Raw genomic sequence first — 24,676 nt, forward strand, 5'->3', positions numbered from 1 at the left:
AAAATTCAACTAGGACAAACTCAAAAAAAGTACGATGAGCAACCTAGTATCCAAGAGCTAGTCTCCCATTTTTATATTGACAAGGCTTCCACAAACCATAAAAACACAACAACTATAATAGTCTCCCAATCCGACATATCATAGAAGGATATGACATATAACGAGAAAAAGGCATGTAGCAAGTAAAAGCAGGTATCAAGTAGGCATTTAATAAGTGAAATTATGTAACAAGCAATGACATGTAGCAAGTAAAGACATCTATTAAGTGAAGGAATGTAGCAAGTAAAGGAGTCACGGCCCCAAATCCACCTAATAGTGATGACACCTAATCCAACCCGTTAGGTAAGCCAAATAACAGTCAACACAATTCTAATAAAATTAATAAGCGCCAATAAGTGAAATAACTTAATTTTTGTACAATAATCCAAGGATTGGTAGTACAAGACATGAGTCTTTAAGACTTAGATTTATAAAGATGGTATGAAAATGATGCAACATCTGTTTAGAGTATACATAAACGAGACTTAAGTCCTTGACTACCATGAACAAGAGGGAGCTTGAATCTGGAATACCAAAACGTCTTCAATGCCAGGCTTCGTCTTCCACAGCTACGCAACTCCAAGGCCTGAACGCAAGGTGCAGAAGTGTTGTATGAGTACAACTGACCCCATCTTCTCAGTAAGTATCTTGACTAAATTCGGTGAAGTAGTGATGAGGTTTAAGTAAAACGATACTCACTCAATATTTTACATGTGCACATGATAAGCAGAAAGAGCAATACGAGAAAGAGATACAAATAATCATATAGTAAATGGAACGAAAATATAAATAACATTATCATGCCCCATTTTCTCGAAAAAGCGGGTTTCGACGTGTGACAACTCTTTTAAATGGGTATTGAAAGATGAAAGTCGCCACCTAATAATTTGTAAAGTGCATTAGGGCACCTATTTGCGAGTAACTCCGATTAGAACTAGTCTATGTCACCAAAGATCGGGTAAGGGCTCAAATTACCTCTAAGAGAAGGCGTTAGGCACTCTTCAAGATCCCCTTCAGTGGGTCCTGACCGAAGTTTACGCTATGTGAATTATTGAATTATAATTAAGCTAAGTGATAATATAAGTGAAAAAAGATATGGAAGTTGAAGGTTCTATATAAACAAGTGTAAAGAAAACAATATAAGAATTAAACTATATAAATAATCGGTACAAGTCTTAGAGGTTACGAGGACACAACTGCATTGGTCTATATTTGATGACTAAGTGTGAACAACAAGCATATAAAGGGAAGGGGTCCTAAGTTTTTTAGCGTAAAGGATCACCCCGTGCAACATAAATAATACTTCGCAACTCCCTTAGGGTAGGGGTTGCTCATATTATTCAGTGGGCATAGACTATCATCTCCTGCTATCCAATTACTATGTTAAAGTTATTTATCTAAAGCTCTCTAATTCAATTATAAACTTTGTCCTATGTGTGCATTACCCGTCCCATGCCTATGGTCCAGGAGGCTTTGGACTTACTATTTGGATGGTTCTAGACTTTACTTAGGGTGCTCAAAATGATAAAACTAGTCATACATTCAAAACTAGTAGGACATCATATGATAGCAATAAGTGGCTCATGTTAGCCTCCACACATAGCAATAAAGGCACGCAGGCAGATTTCATATTAGGCAGTAGGCAATTTCAGAATCCAGGCATATTCGAGTCGTTAAGTCCTATAGACATGGCTTCTATGTGATCCCAGATTAAAATGTCCTACAGGTAGTGTTGTTGTTTCAGACTATCAAATTTATAGATTACAGGCATTATAAAACCTATAGACATGATCTCTAAGTGATTTGCACAATGGGAAGTCAAACCATTTGAAAATTCAGAATTACCCATGTTTGATCCTATTGGCATATTTTCTAAGCGAATAACACTGTCCTTATAGGCAGGTTCTCTAATAGTTGGTATTTGAACGCCATTTTTGTCAAGCTTATTCCTATAGGCAAGCTATCTAAGCGGGCCGTGTAATAAGAACAACAGAAACAATCGAATAGTTAATCAATTAAGGCCATATAGGCATGGTATCTAATAGTCATACTGCAATCACACACGTGGAGTGAATATTTGTTGACATTTGATTCCTATAAGCATGCTATCTAATAGCACATAGAAGTAGACATGTGAACAAGTAGGATACTTAAACTCTTACAAACATGCTTCTGATGATGTACGGGTATTAGACAAGTTAAGTAGGCGAAGTATTTGAGTTCCTATATGCATGATTTCTATTGGTGTATAGAAATAAAGTATGTAGAACAAAGTAGCAAACAAAGCATGTAGACCCTATAAGCATCCTATCTACTCGTTCATATGAAAATAAAGCATATCCTTTCCCTCATTCCCCTAATTCCTCAACTGTTTTATTTATAAATTATTACATGCCCAAAATAATGAAAATAAGTATAAATATTACAAATTGAACAACAACATAGGAGAACCAATAGAACTTAGTTTCCACATGGTGAGTTTGACATGAAAAATTAACAATATAGGTTCACAACAAGTGAAAGAGTATAACATGCGCAACATTAGAAAAGTTGGGAGGCATGTCACTTAGTTTAATAGGGTAAGCACACATACATGGTAAGTTTTCCAGAACAACAAGTTTAGAGTAAACCATGAGGCATATTTAGCCTAAAAGGGATTTTAAAACTAGGAATCTAAGGCATGAAGGTCTGAATGAGTCATAGTTAGAGAATGGCAATTACACATAGTAAACAAGCAAGTAGGCAATGTCTATAATAGTCAATAAGAATCCTAATCATGATGAGTATAACACAAAGATTCTTAAGTCCAAATACATCATTGTAGGAAGATATGTCTATCTTAAGGTCAAATAGAATAGACAGACTTCAGAACTTAAGCCAGTCGACTATGCATAATAATAGAAACTAAGTGTAGTGGGATTTAGCTAGAAACCTAGGAAATACTAAAGAAAGCAGGATTGAACAAACACTACATTAGAGAGCAACATATTTGGCTAAAACACTGAGACAGTAGCTGGCACATAAGGCTCATATAAACATAATGCTGGGAAACAGTAGAACATACATGAAGGATTCATCAGAAAGTAATTCATTCAAGCAAGTTCTGGGCAGGATATAATCCCCTTAAGAATACAAGGATCCAAGACAAGGCATGTGAAAGGGTACATGAAGAGCAATAGGTGATCATTAAGGTAATTAGAAATCATTCAAATTGCACACATATAACTGGCATGCGTCGAAACTCATAATTGAAGCAGGTTTAGATACTAGAAAAGCACAGGGTACAGGATAATGCTAAGGCAAACATGAATACGAGCAGAGGCAACAATAGCATATTGATTGCCTAAATGATTTTAACACAAGCAAAAGAGAATGGAATTACAGGAGCCTCATTACTCACCAGTTTGAAGAATTAACGAGCTGATAAGGTAGAAAATTAGTGCCAGCAACTTGCTTATAAGTAGCAAGGAGAGAACGGCTGAAACTCCACGATTCTGATTGCATTAGAGTTCCCAAGGTTCTCAGATGAACCCCGGACAGTGCTCACATTGAGAGAGGTCTAATAGTTGGATTCCGGTGACCTTGGCTTGCAGCCGACCAAAAGTATAATCTTAGAATAGTTTAGAGTGAGTGAGTTTGAGAAAGCAGTAGCAATAATAGTAGTTTCGTCTTCTAGGGGAAACGGGGAAAGGGGGTTTATATAGTAATAAAAATCAACACATAAATAAGTAAATACAATCAATTGATCATAAACAAGGAAAGAAAAACATGCAAAAAATCAATTTAGAATCAGATTAGGAGAAGAAACGAGATAAACTATTATTTTTATAACAAATACTATTTATGCAACTTAATATTTTTATAAACTATTATTTTTATATTTTTAAAATGTGGCTAGGTTTTGGGGTGAGGTTAATTAGAAGAGGGGAGATGGCTTGTGGGCCGTTGATCTTAGGAGATCAACGACCATGATTTAATGAGAGGTGGATCGGGTTAGTGGATGAGTATGGGGTAGTGGGTCGCTAGTATTGGGCTAGGAGCCATTGGGCTGGAGTTTAGGGTGTGGGCTGGTGGATTGAGTCCGAAATTTGGCATGTTTTGGGCCATATTTTAAATACAAGAAATTAAGGAAAAAATAATTTAATAAAATAGTTAAATAAATATAAAAAATACTATTTATGCAACTTAATATTTTAAAATAATAGTTGAAGATTATAAAATATAAAAATTATTTTGACCCTTAATAAAATGATAAATGCAATTAATTGTAATGCATAGGCTATTATGGCAAACAATGCGTAAATAATTCAAAAATACAAAACGTAATTATATGAAATGAAGTAAAATGTTATAAAACACACGCGTGGGTAAAAATAATAAATTTTGATGATTAAATCATCTCAAAATAATTTGAAGGGATAATTATAAATATTTAAATAATTTAAATGCATGAAAAATTAATTTTAAAGCTTTAAAAATTATAAAAATACTTATATGACCCTTGTAAATTGGATAATAATGCAAAAATAATATTTTGAAAGTATATGAAATATTTAATAAAATAAGAGGGCAAAATTGGGTATTAACAGACGCCCCTCTTTACCCGGGAATGATGAAAGAGTTATCAAGTAAAGAAAATGATGTCCAATTTTGTCCGAAATGAGCCAAAATGATGTATGTTTGAAAAAACATGGGGGCCGAACCCTGGTTCTTGAGTTGCCTACATATACCTTGTGTTACGGGAATCAGGTCGTGTGTAGTTCTGGATCCAACGGTGAACGAAACCGATAGAATTGCTATAAGAGTGGTTATGTGTTTCGAAAAAGGATCTCTTGGATATGATAGCATCGTGAGTAATAGATAATTTCAGGTGGAGCTATGAATGCGAATTTGAATGTTACGGATATTCTAGATAATTGTTTGGGCGGTTACGAAACAAAGAGTACTCAATTGCCGATCATTAGTTACGTTTGAGATGGTCGAAGGATGTGAACATTGTGAACGGAATCTGGAGCGATGGTTGTTCCCGTTTGTAGAACGGTTACCTCCCAAGTTACCTGCAAAACTTAAAACACGATGCACACGAAAATATATGGGGTTATTGTGGAAATTTAAACATGATGCAAATTCCTTTCAAACCATGAGAGTTGTCTTTGGACGATGAGGATGATGTCCTTAGACCATGTCGTCCTGGGCCATGAAGCGTATGATAAGGGATTCACAGGCCATGAAATGGTGTCCTCGGGCCATGAGGATGGTGCGTTTGGACTATGACGCCTTTGAATAATGATATACAATTTCGAGAGATCCTCAGGCCATGGTATGATGTCTTCGGGCTATGAGGATGATACTTTTAGACAATGACACCTTCGGACAATGTGGCAACATTTCAGCCCATGAAATGCAAAGATGCAGAGATATCGATCGTTTGATAGCAGGAACAGCTGGTGCTTATTTGTATGCGAGAACGAGACAAGGCAGCACATAGCCTTGTATGTGATAAGGGCAGTTCTTATCCCTATTCAAAGGAAGGCAGCGTTTAGCCTTATGCAATGATGGAGGAAATTATTAACCTTATGCTATGTAATGGAGACAGTGCTTATTCTCATGCAAAGGAAGGCAGTGCTTAGCCTCATGCAATGATAGAGGCAGTGCTTAGCTTCATGCAAAGAGCGAAGACAGTTGCTTAGTCTCATTCAAAGGAAAGGCAGTGCTTAACCTTATGCAATAATGGAGGAAGTGTTTAGCCTCATGCAAAGAATGGAGATAATATTTAAGCTCATGCAAGGAAAGGCAGTGCTTAGCCTCATGCAATGATAGAGACAGTGCTTAGCCTCATGCAAAGAATGGAGACAGTGCTTAGTCTCATGCAAGGAAAGGCAGTGCTTAGCCTTATGCAATGATGGAGGCAGTGCTTAGCCTTATGCAAAGAATGTAGACAGTTGCTTAGTCTCATGCAAAGGAAAGGCAGTTCTTAGCCCTATGCAATCATGGAGGCAGTGCTTAGCCTAATGCACATAATAGAGATAGTGCTTAGTCTCATGCAAGGAAAGGCAGTGCTTAGCCTTATGCAATGATGGAGGCAATGCTTAGCCTCATACAAAGAATGGAGATAGTGCTTAGTCTCATGCAAGGAAAGGTAGTGCTTAGCCTTATCCAATAATGGAGGCAGTTCTTAGTCTCGTGGAAAGAATGGAGACAGTCCTTAGTCTCATGCAAGGATAGACAGTGCTTAGCCTTATGCAATGATGGAGGCAGTTCTTAGCCTCATGCAAAGAATGAGGGCAGTGCATAGCCCTAAGACGAAGATTAAATATGAGAAAGAAAGTGATTCTTAGCTTGGCACATTTGCGCTTGGTGATTTCTGTTAGTAAAGATAGAATTCTTATTATGAATTTACGGGCGTGCTTGTCATGTCCGTTATGCCTGCATCCAAAGAAAAATCGTGAGTTTTGTTTTGGGGAAAGGTTGGTTCATGCCTTTGATTCTTCATTTCGCCTTTGCTCCTTGTCTTGCTACCTTGTCAGAGTCACCCTATGTAACATCTGGTTATTACAAAAAAATGAAAATTTTGAAAATATACATTTGTCACAAATCATTTATATCAAAATACAGTTGTTCGGAATATGTGATGATGCATAAAAGCAAATAATTTTGTCGAATCGGTAACTGTGACATACTTTTGAGACATTGCAACCTCCTTAACTGGGAATTTTGAGGACCCTCCTCAAAATTCTCCCCCAATTTAAATGCATACTTCTTGTGATACAATACTTGGTGATCCTTCACATAATGAGATTTGATAAACTCGAAATCTTGCCCCAGTTTCTGACCTGGGGGGGGGAATAAAGATTTTATTATGATGTGATCGAACCCACAGGGCTGCTTACGTATCCCATATTAAGCGGGAATCAGGTCAATCTTTAACGTAATATCTCTTGACTGCATCTGAATTGATAGGTCTTGGCTATATTCCTCCACACATCTCTACAAGTATAAGCGCTCCTCCTGTGAGTACTCGATTAACCATGTAAGGGTCGTGCCGGTTGGGTAAGAACTTCCCTTTTGCTTCATCCTGATGTCGGAAGATCCGTTTTAACACCAATTGCTCCACTATGAATTGCCTTGATCTGACTTTTTGGTTGAAAGCCCTTGCCATTCAATTATGGTAGAGTTGGCCGTGATATACTGCGTTCATCCTCTTACCATCAATGAGAGCCAACTGTTCATACTGGTATCATATCCATTCTGTGTCGCCGAGCTTGGCCTGTTGTATGATTCTGAGGAAAAGAATCTCCACCTCGGCGGGTATAACAAGTTTAGTACCATAGACCAGTAAATAAGGGGTTGCCCCAATTGACGTACAAACGGTGGTGCGGTACCCGAGCAAGGCAAATGGTAGATTCTCATGCCATTTCTTGTAGTTGTCCACCATTTTCGTCAATATCTTCTTGATGTTCTTGTTGGCGACTTCTACGGCTTTATTCATCTGCAGTCTATATGTTGTATAATTTTGGTGCTTGATATTAAATGTTTCACACATGGATATCATCAAATCACTGTTGAGATTGGCGGCGTTGTCAGTAATGATTGACTCAGGTACCCTAAATCGACAAATAATACGATCCCGGATGAAGTTCGCTACGACCTTCTTAGTCACAGCCTTATAGGAAGCGGCTTCAACCCATTTTGTGAAGTAATCTATAGCCACCAAAATGAGCTTGTGTCTGTTTGATGCATCAGGTTCAATTGGTTTGATGACATCCATGCCCCAAGCAGAAAAAGGCTAGGGTAAACTCGTTGCATTGAGTTTGGTGGGCGGCACTCGTATCATATCAGCATGTACCTTGCATTGGTGACACTTTTGAGCATATTTGATACAGTCTATTTCCACATCCATCCAGAAATACCCAACCCTTAATATCTTATTGGCCAGAATGAACCCGTGCATGTGAGGTCCACAAGTTCAGGCGTGTATTTCTTCGAGCAATCTAGATGCCTCCTTGGCATTGACTCATCACAGCAATCCCAAATCAGGAGTTCTTCTATACAGAATTCCTCTACTTTGAAAGAAGTGGTTGGTCAATTTTCGAAGTGTGAGCTTCTGAGTGTGTGTATCATTCTCTTTGTTTTCCCCTTTCTCCAAGTATTCTTTGATATCATGGAACCATGGATTTCTGTCAAACACTTCTTCAACATGAGCACAATAAGCTGGTTGTTGACGAATCTCTATCGGGATAGGATCGATGAAATTCTTGTCTGGATGTTGTATCATAGAAGACAAGGTAGCCAATGCATCTGCGAACTCATTCTAGATCCTTGGAACATGTTAATTCTATCTTTGTGAACCTCTTGATCAACTCTTGTACACAATGCAAGTATGACAATATTATAGTGTTCTTGGTGGCCCATTCTCCTAGTACCTGGTGTATCAATAGATTAGAATCTCCGATTACCAGAAACTCCTGAACATTCATGTTGATGGCCAATCTGAGTACCAAGATGCAGGCCTCATATTCTGCCATATTGTTGGCGCATGGGAACCTGAGTTTTGCGGATACCGGATAATGTTGGCCAGTTTCTAATACTAAAACAACTTCAATTCCCACTCCCTCAAAGTTATCTGTTCCATCGAAAAACATCCTCTAACTATCATATGTTTCGGTAATATCCTCACCCACAAACGACACTTCTTCATCGGGAAAATACATCTTCAATGGTTCATATTCTCCATCTACGGGGTTCTCTGCCAAATGAACCCCTTGACCGCCTTCTGAGTCACATAAATTATGTCAAACTCACTTAGCAATATTTGCCACTTTGCTAATTTACCTGTAGGCATGGGTTTCAGAAAAATGTATTTTAGTGGATCAAACCTTGACATGAGATATGTAGTGTGCGCACAGAAATAATATCTTAATTTCTCGGCTATCCATGTCAAAGCATAACAGGTGCGCTCTAGCAAAGTGTACCGGGCCTCATAATGTGTGAACTTCTTACTCAGATAGTATATTGCCTGCTCCTTCCACACGGTTTCATCATGTTGGCCCAGAACTCAACCAAAGGCTCCATCCGGCACAAACATATACAGTAGCAAAGGTCTTCCTGGCTTCGGTGGGACCAACACGGGCAGTTTAGACAGGTACTCCTTGATTTTAATGAAAGCTTTCTGACATTCTTAATTCCAGTTTGCCGTGGCATCTTTCCTTAGCATCTTGAAGATCGGATCACATATAACTATTGATTGTGCTATAAAACGACTGATATAATTGAGGAGTCCCAGGAAACTCATCACATCATTATAGTTCTAGCTTAATACCACAATGACTGACGATGAAACCCAGCAACTTCCCAGCAGGGACTCCGAAGGCGCATTTTGCAGGGTTCAACTTCAAATTGTATTTTCGAAGTCGGCCAAAAAACTTCTTCAGGTCGGCTATGTGATCCGAACTCCTTTTTGATTTGATGATAACATCATCTACGTACACCTCTATTTCCTTGTGTATCATGTCATGAAATAGAGTCGTCATGGTCCTCATTTATGTAGCTCCAGCATTTTTCAAACCAAATGGCATCATTTTGTAACAATATTTCCCCCATGGCGTGATAAAGGTTGTCTTTTCAGCGTCTTCTTCGTCCATTTACATCTTGTGGTATCATGCGAAGCAATCCACAAAGGACTGGAGTTCATGCTTGGCGCAGTTGTCGATTAGTATGTGTATGTCGGGTAAGGGGAAATCATACTTAGGACTTGCTCTGTTCAGATCTCGATAGTCAACACACACTTTGACTTTCCCGTATTTCTTCGGTACCGGCACAATGTTGGCTAGCCAGGTTGGGTACTCAACCAACCGAAGGACTTTGGCTTTGATTTGTTTAGTAACCTCTTACTTTATCTTCAGACTCATATATGCATTAAATTTTTTGAGCTTCTATTTTACCGACAGACACATGGGGTTGGTAGGTAGCTTGTGAGCTACTATGGATGTGTTTAACCTAGTCATGTCATCATAGGACAATGCAAAAACATCCTCATATTCTTTAATAACCTGACATACTCTTCCTAGATAAATGTTTATGCAAGTTTCTTTGACTGTTTCAGAATCCCCTAAGTTAACTGCCTCAGTTTCTTCCAAGTTGGACTTTGGTTCCTTTTCAAAATTCTCTACTTCTTTGACAATTTCGTCAAGTAATATGTCATCTTCCAAATCTTTCGAATAACTTTCCCAATGTTGCGTTGTCTTATTACATGTCACAATCGTAGGTTCATCAGGATATGTAATATTTATGTTGAAAAGAATGTAGAAAGATAATAATAAATAAACGAAAAGCAATAATGCATTAACAAAACATAAAATTGTCAACAAGAACGACTCGATGGCTCGAGTAATTATTTCAAAACAAAACACTGAAAATGTCTTAAATGCACAAAAACAATTTAAAAATAAATCATGCTAATTCTGCCAAGGCTACCCAGGTACTCGACGATCCCGTGATGGTGCAGCAGTCCAGTTTTTGAGAATAGCTCATTCTCCCACTGTCTGAATAGGAAGGTCACCTCCTCTTCCTCCTCTAAAATTGCATTGCAGTCCATATCTTCCTCATTCAAAAACAGCTTCCTCATACCGGCCAAAATCTTATCTTCCTCTGATCCCCAAATCATGTCAGTCTGGCAGAATGTTTGGTACATCGGTGGTATGAGTTATTCCAGCGAATAGTAATCGGTGTGCCACCGCGGTGTCCAATACTGGTATTCTTGCACTGTATATTCATACCCTAGCCCAAAGATTGTGCCATGATACGGTGGTCGTATATGTTCTGTGATCCATTGAAGTTTTTGGCCAAGACCCTTGCCTGGTTCATATCCCAACCACATCAACATGCTTTCTATCTTATTGCTCCACCATCGATCCTTCTCAATTGCATTTACCCCCTCAATGCGGTGGTATGTTTCTCCTCCCAATTTCCTCATGTTTTCGATGACTGAAACGGTCTAGTTGGTGTAAATAGGATTGCTTCCATCTCCTTGAATGATCACCTCCTGATGATTCCACTCAAACTTCACAACCTGGTGCAGGGTAGAAGCGACTGCCCCAGTTGCGTGTATCCATGGTCGTCCCAACAACAAGTTGTAGGTGGCGGATATGTCTAGCACTTGGAATTCGACATCAAACCAGGTCAGGCGTATCTGTAGATCAAGGTTGATTTCTCTGATAGTGGCTCTATGAGATTCCTTGAATGCTTTCACATTCATGCTTCCCATCCGTATCTCATGCACACCTTTACCTAATCTTTTCAGAGTGGTTAGTGGTCATATGTTCAGGCTCTAACCTCCATCTATCAGGACCCTAGAAATGAACTTGTCTTCAAATTGCACAGTGATGTGCAATGTTTTGTTGTGGATCAAGCCTTCTGGAAGTAACGCATCTTCATGGAAAGTAATTTTGTGACTCTCCAGTACCTGTCCGACCATGTTAGCCATCTCCCCGCTAGTGATACTGGCGGGCACATAAGCTTCGCTTAACACTTTCATCCAGGCATTCTTGTGTGCGTCTTAATTTTGCAACAGTGACAAAATGGATATCCGGGCGGGAGTCTTATTCAGGTGATCAACAACAGAGTATTCTCTCGCATGTACCTTCCTCCAAAGATCGTCATTGCTCGTCTCAACAACAGGTGAATTAGATACAACTTATTTGGTTGTTCCTCCAAGATTCTGAGGCATATAAACTCTGCCAGTTCTAGTTATACCTTGTGTAACACCTGTCTCTTCCATCTTGGCTTTTCTTTTTCTTCTTGCCTCCGCGACATATTCCCCTGGGATGTCATCAGACTTATAAGATGGTGTGGGAGCTACCATCATAGTGAAAGGCGTATCTACCTCGACCTCAAACGGTGCATGGGTTTTCACCACAATTGGTGAGAGGGTGACAGTAGATGTTTTAGGAGCATCCCCTTCTCGAATAAGTCCAATGGATCCCTCCTGATCCCATTCCTCATCAGTTTCTATCTCATTCACTCCCTCACCCATATGATCCAGGAGAGGGTTATTACGGATATTTGGTGCGGCTTCCTTTGCCTGTATAACCTTGGTGTCGATTAGTGTCTGAATCTTGTGCTTCAACATGCAGCATTCTTCAATGGTATGCCCCTTCATGCCTGATTGATAGACACAAGTTTTGTTGGGATTAACCCACTGGGAAGGGTTCTCAACAGCAACAACAGGAATAGGGGTGACGTAGCCAGCGACCTTTAGTCTCTCATATAGTTGGGCTATGGGTTCAGTGATTGGGGTGTATTGTCTGGGAGCTCTGCAGTCAAAGTTTGGTCATGGATTTGGATAGTTTTGGCGGGCAGGTGGAGGTGAATGGTAATATGTGAGTTTGGTGTTATAGGTATGGTAGGTTGTGGAAGGTGAGGGTTGATATGTGGGTGAAGGTGTTTGATATGTAAGGGGAGACTTAGGGCCCTAGGCTACCATCTCGGCACCCACTTCTTTCTTATTCGAAATAAATCCTGATTGCAAGGCTTTACTTGTGGCTTGTAACGCCTCAAAATTGGTCACCATCCCACTCTTGATTCCTTCTTCTATCCTTTATTCTAACTTGATGATGTATGAGAACTTATTATTCTCGATAACTATCAACCTTTTGTAAGACTGTGGATCTTGAGCTCTAACAAATAACTTGTTTATTTGTTCTTCTTCAAGTGGCGGCCTCACCTTGGCGGCCTATGATCTCCAATGAGTAGCATACTCACGGAAGGTTTCTGTCGGCTTCTTCTTGAGGTTTTGAATATAGAAAATGCCTGGCGCATGCTCTGTATTGAAGCCAAATCTGTCCATGAAATCCGATGCCATGCTCACCCAATTCGCTCATTTCTTCGGATTCTGACTGATATACCAAGATAAGGCGTCTCTTGTAAGACTTTGCATGAACAGTTTCATGTGGATTTGTTCATTCTTACCCACTCCTACAAGCTTGTCACAGTAGGTTCTCAGATGTACTTTTGGATCACCAGTTCCATCAAACATCTCAAACTTGGAAGGTTTGTAACCCTCTGGTAGTTCTACATCTAGCTGGATACACAAATCTTCGTAGTTTAAACCTTCAACATCCTTCCAACTTTCAATACTCTAGACTCTCCCTGTAAGTTTCTTGAGTTCTTCTGCCATGTTTAGAATGAGCAGGTCCTTCTCTGTCGGCTCAAGTATGTATAGGGTTTGTTGTGGGGTATGGGGTAAGGTTTCCACATATATCGTGTTACCTTGATGAGTTCCTGGAACTTGGGTATATGGGTGATCATTGATTGAAGTTTGAGGGGGATCAAGGGTAAGTTGTGGTATGTTTTGAGGAGTATGATAAGTGGTGGTTTTCAGATATTGGGTTGGGTGAGGATAATGTTTTTGAGGGGTTTGCACTGTTGGTGGGTTAATAATTTAGGGAGGTGCGGAATTATGATACTAGTGCAGCACTGGAGGATTCAGAGCTATGGGTGGTGGATTTTGGTTTTGTATGTTTTGTGGTGGTGTTTGGTTCTGAGTGGTTGTGTTTTTGGTTGATGTCAGGGACAATTAGAGTAAGGGAAAGGTTTGCCAGATTTCGGACCTGCTCAAGCTCACCCTGCAACTCCAGGATTTTCTGCTCCAAATGTAAGACCAGCTCGTTTTGTCCTGGCGTACTTCTTCCGTATGAGGTTTCATCATTCTCTACCATGGTAGCATTGTCTTTTCGAATACCACTTAGATCATCCATCTTCCCTTTTCCTTTGCCTCTACATTTTGGGTCGCTAGGTGGAGGAGGACCTCTCGATCTGGTGTGTTATGCTAATGATGCCAGAATGCATGAACCAACCTTTGGAAATGAGAATAATCAAAAGAAAGAAAAAGCAAAAGGTAACCAAGTAAGTAAGACGAAGCAAAAGAGTGTTTGCAATATTTAAACATGTATCACATAAGGTCATGCAATAATTCACGTCCTAATTTTGGGGACCTCATTGTGCCCGAGGTATGCCTAAGACACATAATCTTGGAGAAAATTCATGCCAACGTTTGCCTTATTCCATTAGTTCGAAAATTAGCCAAATCAATCTTTCACTAAATCGACAATAATAATAAAGTCACTAATGACATTAAGCCTTATTACATTGAAATCTAATCTAATCTAAAAAGTAGTAAAGGACATTATCTCCTAATCTACTTGGTCCCTGAAGGACCTTTTCTATGCTTGGCTCTCTTGACGCCATCAATCGTATTCCCTGGATCGCGCATGTCCAGTAGCAAGTAAGGCTTTGCCAGCTTCCCTCCTTCATCATCGTCCATGCCTTGACAATCCCAAAGCCTTCTTCTCATCTTCCCTTCTAGCTTTATCGATCCTTGATCTAGATATTCTAACCTTTCTGTCGACTTATTGGCAATCTCCTTTCTTTCCCTTATCGCCTCCATGTTCACTTTATGTTGTTCCAGATGCTTAGCTTCAGACTCGAACACCCTTTTGCGTAGCCTCTTATACTTCACTTGTGCTTCATCCATCTCATCTATGATCCTATCTTTCATATTGACTCCCGGTTTGATGTCCCCAGGTATGTCGTCCTCCAACCATGAGAGATAGTAGTACATATGACCGGCGTGATACCTGACTGGTTCAATAGTCTCTCCTTCCACGCTGATATTTTTGTTCCACATATGTTGCGCTTCGAACTTGAATGGGATGACATCCCTTTTGAAATCTGCATTATACTGAACCATGTTGGAAACCCGAGGTATGACTAGATTCCTTCCAACTTGCCTCATTACCCTTATATGAGCGTAAGGGTAGATGCCTCACAGCCCGATCAGTACTAAGTGAGTAGTTCTTTTGGATCTGATAATGACATCACTACTAGGAAACCATTTAAACATCTAATGCACTTGCTCGTCTGTCAGATTGCTGAAGAAACGTACCCAGCCTATAGTATTTCCAGGCTTTTTAAACCTATCTGGAATGAATGTCATTTTCTTCGGATGATGACTGGCTACGTAGTCATTCAGGGCCTTCGTAGAAGATCTTGGCGATATTCACTCCTCTGAATGTGTTCCAGAAGCCAAACTTGTAGTAATAGATTACAACCCTTAAAGTATCTAGACCCATGCTTGCACCGATCCAGAGCACGGTACATCTTATCTAAGATCATCGGGATGATAGTGTACTTTTGTCCCTCAATACCCTCCATTAAGGTTCTGGAGACCATGGGTAAGCGAGTATGAATTCTTCCCCTTGCATCGCAAAGACCAACAAACCCAAGAAATAGACTATGAAAATATGAACCTCGTGGTGCACCCATCCCAAAGAGGTAATGGATAGCTCCTCATGATGAAGGCGATATGATTTTCTATGCCTATAACACTCATAGAGAAATTCAAAAGGGATGTATAATTTCTTCAGACAGACCATCTCATCATTCTTCTTAAAACCCAACATCTTTAGAAAACTATATGGAGTGTGATTCTCTGGAACCAATAGTGCTGGACTATCCCATGGTAACTTGGCAAAACCCCTTATTTCTTCCAGGAGAGGAGCCATTTTTATATTGCCAAATCAAAAAACAGCTCTTTTCTCGTCCCAGGACATGGTAGTAGCCTTGACCAGTTCCCTATTTGGTCGAATGTTCAGCAAATATGGCAGGTCACCAAGTACTCTCCGCACATGGTTTCTATCATAGGGTGCAAGGTATTTCCACCAGTCTATTAGCAAAGGCAGGATATTCTGGACCATACCGGACCTGGGAATTTCGTGCTTCATTTTCTGCAAACAAATAAAAGTTATCCCTTCCCCCCCTCCAGATTCATCTATTTACGCAATAATGATCAGCATGTTGACACGTTTTTTCCAAGTAATGCACATAATATGATGGTGTCCTTTGGGATTATGGAAATTTCATTGAACTTTGGACAAGGTTTATCTACGCGGGTTGTTATGTAAATGATGTCTCAATCTGTACTAGGTTTATCATGATCCATGTACATTTCAAATTGGAGTATGGTTTTCTAGAGAGTCTAGACTAGTACTCTCAAGTGGACAACTTGAGAGGGAAAGACACAGGACCGTCGACTACACCGCTGATCGACTAGTCTACCGCAAATAAGCCTTTTCGGTTTAAAAGTATATTTTTAGGAAAGCGCAGACACTCATCAAGCGCTGCTATGTTGATAATAAGCACGAGTGGAGTATGATGTTGAAATCATGCTTTATGCAAAAATAGTAACACGTTGTTAAATATTTGCATGATGAAAGTGCATAAAAAAGAAAGTAAATAATATGGTAAATATGAACTTGAGGAGGAAAAGAAAAAAAAAACAAAAGAGAGAAGTCAGTTTAACTCATGAAAATGTGCGAGAACGTAATGAAGCAAATAAGGAAAGGGGGATGGGAGAGACATGATATAGCAGCCTTGGATAAGATGAAGGAAACAGAGGGAGGCCATTCATGTCATAGCAATAAAGGAAAATAGGGAGGGGATGTTCATGTCATAGCAATTTAGACAAATAAAGGAAAATAAGGGAAGGTATATGCATGTCATAGCCATTCAAACAAATGAACGAAATAAGGGAAGGGAAGTACATGCCCTCAAATAATCCACACAAGTTAACTTCGTTATGGTAAGAACCTACGTGTAAATCCCCAACAGAGTAGCCATACTATCGCGCCCTGTTTTCTCGCGAAAGTAGATTTCGACGTGTGACAACTCTTTTAAATGGGTATTGAAAGAGGAGAGTCGCCACCTAACGATATTTAAGGTGCGTTAGGGAACCAATTTATGAGTAACTCTGATTAGAACTAGTCTATGTCACCAAAGATCGGGTAAGGGCTCAAATTACCTCGAAGAGAATGTGTTTGGCACTCTTCGAGGTCCACAACGGTGGGTCTCAACCGAAGTTTACGCTATGTGAATTATTGAATTATAATTAAGCTAAGTGATCATATAAGTGAAAAAAGATGTGGAAGTTGAAGGTTATATATAAAAAAAGTGTAAAGAAAACAAAATAAGAATAAAAACATATAAAGAATCAGTACAAGTCTTAGAGGTTACGGGGATACAACTGCGTTGGTCAATATTTGATGACTAAGTGTGAACAGCAAGCATATAAAGGCAAGGGGCTCCTAAGTTTTTTAGACTAAAGGATCACCCCGTGCAATATAAATAATACTTCGCAACTCCCTTAGGGTAGGGGTTGCTCATATTATTCAGGGGTCACAAACTATCATCTCCTGCTACCCAATTACTATGTTAAAGTTGTTTATCTAAAACACTCTAATTCAATTATAAATAGTGTCCTATGTGTGCATTACCCGTCCCATGCCTATGTTCCAGGATGCTTTGGACCTACTATTAGGGTGGTTCTAGACTTTACTTAGGGTGCTCAAAATGATAAAACAAGTCGCACATTCAAAACAAGTAGGATGTACATGATAGCAATGAGTGGCTTAAGTTAGCCTCCACACATAGCAACAAAGGCACGCAGGCAGATTTCATATTAGGCAGTAGGCAGTTTCAGAATCAAGGCATAATAGAGTCATTAAGTCCTATCGACATGGCTTCTATGTGATCCCGGTTCAAAATGTCCTACAGGCAGTGCTGCTATTTTAGACTATCGAATTTATAGATTACAAGTATTATAAAACCTATAGACATGATCTCTAAGTGATTTGTGCATTGGGGCAGCGAAACCATTTGACAACTCAGAATTACCCATGCTTGATCCTATTGACATGCTTTCTAAGCTAATAACAGTGTCCTTATAGGCAGGCTTTCTAATAGTTGGTATTTGAACGCTATTTTTATCATACTTATTCCTATGGGCATGCTATTTAGGCATGTAGTATAATAAGAACTACAGAAACCGTCGATTAGTTAATCAATTAAGGCCATATAGGCATGGTATCTAATAATCACACAGTCGATTAGTTGAGCAAATAATTGTTGATATTTGATTCCTATAAGCATGCTATCTAATAGCGTATAGAAGTAGACATGTGAACAAATAGGGCACTTTAACTCTTACAAACATGCTTCTGATGATGTACGGGTATTAGACAAGTTAAGTAGGAGAAGTGTTTGAGTTCTTATAGGTATGATTTCAATTGGTGTATAGAAATAAAGCATGTAGAACAAAGTAGAAACTAAAGCATGTAGATCTTATAGTCATGCTCTCTACCCGTTCACATGAAAATTAAAGTACACACATTCCCCCATTCCACTAATTCCCCAACTGTTATGCTTACAAATTATTACATGCCCAAAATAATGAATATAAGTATAAATGTTACACACTGAACAACTGCAGGCCCAAATGAAAATAACCCAGTACTGCCTGGGCCTTCAACATGGTCACTTTCACACGAGTAGCAGACCTAGATCCAAATGCATCTCAAACAGGAGAGTGTGTCCATTTGCACAGCCCGGGGCCACACATGAACTCATACCAAACCCAACAATTATAGATTAACCACTTAACTATATAAGTTAACGAACCACACATATCAATCAATTAAACAACCCTGAAGCAATACCTCATAGGGACATGATTACATGATATTTAGTAGAATTCACATAAAGCATATTGGCACTTGCATTTTAGAAGCTAGGGTGACAAGATTTGTCAAACAAGGGCTTGAGCATGAAAGTAGGAGAACTAGTAGAACTTAGTTTCCACATGGTGAGTTTGACATGAAAAACTAACAGCATAGGTTCACACAAGTGAAAGAGTATAACATGCGCAACATTAGAAGAGTTAGGGAGGCATGTTGCTTAGGTTAACAGGGTAAGATATGTCAATCTTAAGGTCAAATAGAATAGACAGACCTCAGAACTTAAGCCAGTCGACTATGCATAATAATAGAAACTAAGTGTATTGTGATTTAACTAGAAACCTAGGCAATACTAAAGAATGCAGGATTAACCGAACACTACATTAGAGAGCAACATGTTTGTCTAAAACACTGTGCTGGCACATAAGGCTCATATAAACATAATGCTGGGAAACAGTAGAACATACCTGAAGGATTCATCAGAAAGTAATTTATTCAAGCAAGTTCTGGACAGGATATAATCCCATTAAGAATACAAGAATCAAAGATAAGGCATGTGAAAGGGTCCATGAAGAGCAATAGGTGATCAGAATAGCAGAGCAGGCGGAAGGTAATCAAAAATCATTCAAATTGCACACATATAACATGCCTGCGTCGAAACTCAGAATTCAAGAAGTTTTAGATACTAGAAAAACACAGGGTACAGGATAATGCTAAGGCAAATATGCATACGAACAGAGGCAACAATAGCATATTGATTCACAAAGGCTTAAATGTCATGAACACAAGCAAAAGAGAATGGAATTAAAAGAACCTTATTACTCACCAGTTTGAAGAATTAACGAGCTAATAATGTAGAAAATTAGTGCCAGCAGCTTGCTTATCAGTAACAAGGAGAGAACAACAGAAATCTCAAGATTCTCAGTGCGTCAGAGTACCCAAGTGTCTCAGATGAACCCTGAGCAGTGCTCACATTTAGAGAGGTCTAATAGTTGGATTCCGGTGACCTTGGCTTTCAGCCGGCCAAGAGTATAATCTTAGATTAGTTTAGAGTAAGTGAGTTTGAGAAAGCAGTAGCAATAATAGTAGTTTCATCTTCTAGGGGCAGCGGGGAAAAGGCATTTATATACTAATAAAAATCAACACACAAATAAGGAAATATAATCAATCAAACATAAACAAGGAAAGAAGAACATGAAAAAATCAATTTAGAATCAGATTAGAAGAAGAAACCAGGTAAACCCTAGTTTGACTAGGTTCAGAAATTGGCTGGAGATATCGGTGAATTAGACCATCATATCCTTGCTATGAACGTATACGGACGAAATATCATCCAAATCTTGGAGAGTGAAGCCGATTTCCCTTGATTCAGAGACTAGTACTTGCCAAAAACGGGCAAGTACTAACTAACACCATATTTACACAGGTAATAGTGGTATAATCTGTGAAAGACAAGTAAATCATGGTAAGAATCCATGGATGAGTTGGATTCGAAGAAGAATTGGGGAGGCGGTTATGGTTTGTGAGGATATGGGAAGGTTTGAAAGAGTATAGTGGCGGTTGACCGGGTAAAATGAGGCTAGTGTTTGGGGTGAGGTTAATTAGAAGATGGGAGATGGCTTGTGGGCCGTTGATCTTGGGAGATCAACGGCCAGGATATAATGAGAGGCGAATCGGGTTAGTGGACGGGTATGGGGTACTGGGTCATTGGTATTGGGCTAGGGGTCATTGGGCTGGCGTTTAGGGTGTGGGCTAGTGGATTGGGTCCGAAATTTGGCATGTCTTGGGCAAGATTTTAAATACAAGTAATTAAGGAAAAAATAATTAAATAAAATAGCTAAATAAATATAAAAATTCTATTTATGAAACTTAATATTTTAAAATAATAGCTGAATATTATAAAAATATAACAATTATTTTGACCCTGAATAAACTAATAAATGCAATTAATTGTAAAGTATAGGCTATAATTGCAAAACAATGCGTAAATAGTTCAAATATACAAATATAATTATATGAAATGAAGTAAAATGTTATAAAACACACACATGGGTAAAAATAATAAATTTGGATTATTAAATCATCCCAAAATATTTTGAAAGGATAATTAATTAATATTTAAATAATTTAAATGCAAGAAAAATCAATTTTGAAGCTTTAAAAATTATAAATATTATACTTATATGACCCTTGTAAATTGGGTAATAATGCAAAAATGATATTTTGAAAGTATATGGAGTACTTTATAAAATATGAGGGCAAAATTAGGTATCAACAAACATAGACAAGAATAACCAAAATATGTCTTCTCCATTGCGGCGTGCAACCCGATTCACAATTACATATACAAATACTGTTGCGACGTGCAACTGGATCCCAAATAGTAATACCAATTTTTGTTGTGGTGTGTAACCCGATCTAACATAATAATATCAGTATCCGTTGCGACGTACAACCCGATCTCACAAAATAATATATTCTCCGTTGCGGCGTGCGACCCGATCACATATATCTATATAGATTTATATGAAAATTTTCAACAACAACAAGCATGGGAAAATCACAATGTAATACCAAGGAAACTAACACGCGGAATTCAACTAGAAATACACATTCAAACAAAGTAAGGTGAGAAACATAGCACTCCAGAGCTAATCTCCCAAATTTTAAAACCAAAACTTCCATAAAGTATAAACACACAACTAATCAAAAAGTCACCTAATCCGGCTAAGCAAGAATGTGTAAAGCATGAAGCGAGTAAAGATATTTGTCAATTAAGAACAGGGATCAAATGAAGGCATTCAATATATATATATATATATATATATATATATATATATATATATATATATATATATATATGTAATCATGTAGCAAGTAAAAGCATGGAGCAAGTAAACGCATTTAATAAGTAAAGGTGCATGGTAAGTAAAAGCATATGGTAAGTGAAGACATGTAGTAAGTGAAAGTATGTGGTGAGTGAAAATATATAGCAGGTTAAGGCATCTATCAAGTAAATCACGTGATAATTAGAGGCATGTAACAAGTATGGACAAATAACAAGTAAATGCATGAATTCGAAGAGGACATGTAACAAAAGTAAATCAAGTAAAAGCATAGGTGTAACAGTAATAGACAAGGTAAATACATAACTATAACAGTAACAAGCCAAAGGGAAAAACATAGAGGTAACTACGTAAGGAACTCAAATGAAAGGTAACATACAAAACAACAAACATTAGTAGAAACTAAAGTAAAGGGCATGTAAGTACTAAACGAATGAGTAATCATATCAGGAATCCAACTTCCATTCTTTTTGTATGATAATAACCAATAAACCAATCTCATTTCAAACAGCATGGACATACTCATCATGCTAACATCATATCCACCGCACCAAAATACCCATCGTGCCAAATGTAGCGCTAAGGCCCAATCATTATCTCTTATTACGAATGAAGAAGCTCAAGTAACATCACAATAACAAGTATAGATATAAGATCATGATACCCCGATCAAGTTAAGTATGCAACGAATCTCAAAACAACACATAAAATCCTTTTAAGATGTCATATATTCCAGCATGATTTCTAATACAGTTAATTTAGTTCATTAGTCATCATATTAAATGAAGCATAGGTTAGAGGATCATCAAGTTCAACAAAGGCACGAAGAACCATATAATTCCCCCTCCCAAGCATGAAAATCCTGATACATGCATATACGCTCGTCACCTCCTATCTGCATCACCCCACTTGTCGCAAACAATAACATTTAGTAGGAAAAATTCCCTCAACAAAGCTAGGAAAGACACTTACCTTAAACAAGAAAAAACGATACACTAGAAGCGCCATACCGCACAAATTGACCTCCGAACAGCTCAAAACTAGCCAAAAGCAAAAAATCAAAATATAATGCCATAGGAAGCAAACCCAAACGATAAAGGTCGAATATTTAATCAAATAATCAAAGTCAACCAAAAAGTCAACCCATGCTCTCACCCCAGAATCCGACAAAATTCATAAATACCCACAATTCATTCGAATACGAGTCCAACCATACTAATTTCATCCAATTTCAACTCCGAATCGATGTTCGAAACCTAATTATTCACTTTCGAAAAGTTTTTACAAAAACCCAAAATTTCCATTTTAGATTCAACAAATTAAATATCAAAATCGAAGATGGAATCATGTAAAATAATCAAAATTGAGTAAGAAATACTTACCCTAATCTATGTGGTGAAAATCCTCTGCAAATTCACCCAAATTCGAGCTCTATAACTCAAAATGTGATAAAATAACCAAAACCTTCGATATAGAGTAATTGCAAGCACTACCTAGTTATATGCATCGTGATCGCGGCATAGCCCTCGCGATCGCGCAGAAGAAAATAGCACTGACAGAAAATAGACTTCGCATTCGAGACAACTCCTCCGCGAACGCAATGAACACAGATGATTGACCTTCAAGAACGTGACATGTCTCATGCGAACGCGAAGATGAACTTCCTGGGCTCCACACTGCACTGCGATCGCGGACCCCTACTGCGAACGCGATGGACCAACCACACAAAGTGCTGCGAATGCGACTCTGCACTCGCGAACGCATGGAGGAAAAAAAAGCTAGCTCCATCTTACACACCGCTATCGCGACCACACCTACGCGATTGCGAAGACTACCTGAAGCATCAGAAACAAGAAACACAAAAACCATTTGAAATGATATGAAACCACCCGTAAAATCACCCGAACCCCTCGAGACCCCATCCAAACATACCAACAAGTCCCAAAACATAATACGAACCTACTTGAGGCCTCAAATCACACATAACAACATCAAAATGATGAATCACACCTTAATTCAAACTTAATGAACTATTTCAAATGTTTAAATTCCAAACTTGTGCCGAATACGTCTAAGCAACTCGAAATCATATCAAAATTTTCACATAAGTTCCAAATGACACAACGAACATGTTCCAACTTTCGAAACCACAATTTGGACCCAATAACATCAAAATCAATTCCCGGTCAAACCTATAAACTTTTCAAACCTTCAATTTGCAACCTTTCGCCAATTAGAGCCAAAGCCTTCTAGAAATATCCAAATGCAAATCCAGGCATACGCCCAAGTCTAAAATGACCATCTGAACCTAATGGAACCATCAAAATCCCTATTCGAGGTCAAATACATCAAAGTCAAACTTGGTCAACTCTTTGAACTTAAAGCTTCCTAGTTGAGCATCATCCTTCCAAATCAATCTCGAACCATTTGAAAAACCAAAAACAATGATACACGCAAGTCATAATACACCATATGAAGCTACTCATGAACTCAAACCACCGAATTGAGTGCACATTCTCAAAAAGACCGATCGGGTCATTACATTCTCCCCACTTAAACATACGTTCGTCCTCGAATGTGCCAAAAGTTGTTCCAAAGCCATCAAATCACTGTATAAACTTACCATACACGTACATATGGGTGATCCCAAATCAACCCGATCCATATAAGCCTGAAAACACAACCTAACTGAAGATCCTTACTTTAGCCTTAGTCCACAACCTTAAAACCCAGTCTCCAATATTCGGTATCCATCATAAGACCCGATCCTTGTACATATACACTGTATCCACCCCAACAAGTTGTGCCACGCTGTCAATACAATGACATGGTCAAACCACACGATGTGCCACATAACTCATGTCCTCACAAAAATAATTTCTGACCACAATAGCTATTCATCACCAAACCTGGTACCGGTGATATACTTCATAACAAATGAAACCTCATTTCGGACCATCATAACGCTGCTAATGATAAAAGAAACATGCAGAAACTCGTAACTACCCATGAAAATAATGATCCAACAAGGACCATTTCCAAATTCTGAGTGAAAATATGGTATTATTCTTCCAGGTCTAGAACCTCGCCTCACCCAAAACGGGCAGCCCAACCGATAAATCACACCAAAAATTACATGGATAATCACACAACGCGGTCCGTACACCAAACAAAGAATAACTGAGATATATCCAAAAATGGGAATAAAGCAAGGTACGAGGACTA

General features: G+C 38.6%; 1 protein-coding gene across 1 annotated transcript; it reads right to left on the reverse strand.

Annotated features, from left to right (window-relative positions):
• Nucleotides 1-11,032: 11,032 nt before the first annotated feature.
• LOC138907853 (uncharacterized) lies at nt 11,033-11,521 on the reverse strand. Its single transcript, XM_070198472.1, has 2 exons — nt 11,371-11,521; nt 11,033-11,325 (listed from the first exon to the last, which is right to left on the reverse strand). Exons 1-2 carry the CDS (start codon nt 11,519-11,521, stop codon nt 11,033-11,035), a joined length of 444 nt encoding a protein of 147 aa, XP_070054573.1.
• Between the last annotated feature and the right edge of the window lie 13,155 nt (nt 11,522-24,676).

Source organism: Nicotiana tomentosiformis, chromosome 3, assembly GCF_000390325.3.
Source record: "Nicotiana tomentosiformis chromosome 3, ASM39032v3, whole genome shotgun sequence".
In the NCBI taxonomy this organism is placed as follows: domain Eukaryota; kingdom Viridiplantae; phylum Streptophyta; class Magnoliopsida; order Solanales; family Solanaceae; genus Nicotiana; species Nicotiana tomentosiformis.

Coding starts and splice junctions, on each gene's coding strand:
- LOC138907853 (XM_070198472.1), bottom strand. CDS start 11,521: ATGGCTAACATGGTCGGACAGGTACTGGAGAGTCACAAAATTACTTTC. Junction 11,326..11,370: donor TAGGGTCCTGATAGATGGAG/GTTAGAGCCTGA, acceptor TGAAAAGATTAG/GTAAAGGTGTGCATGAGATA.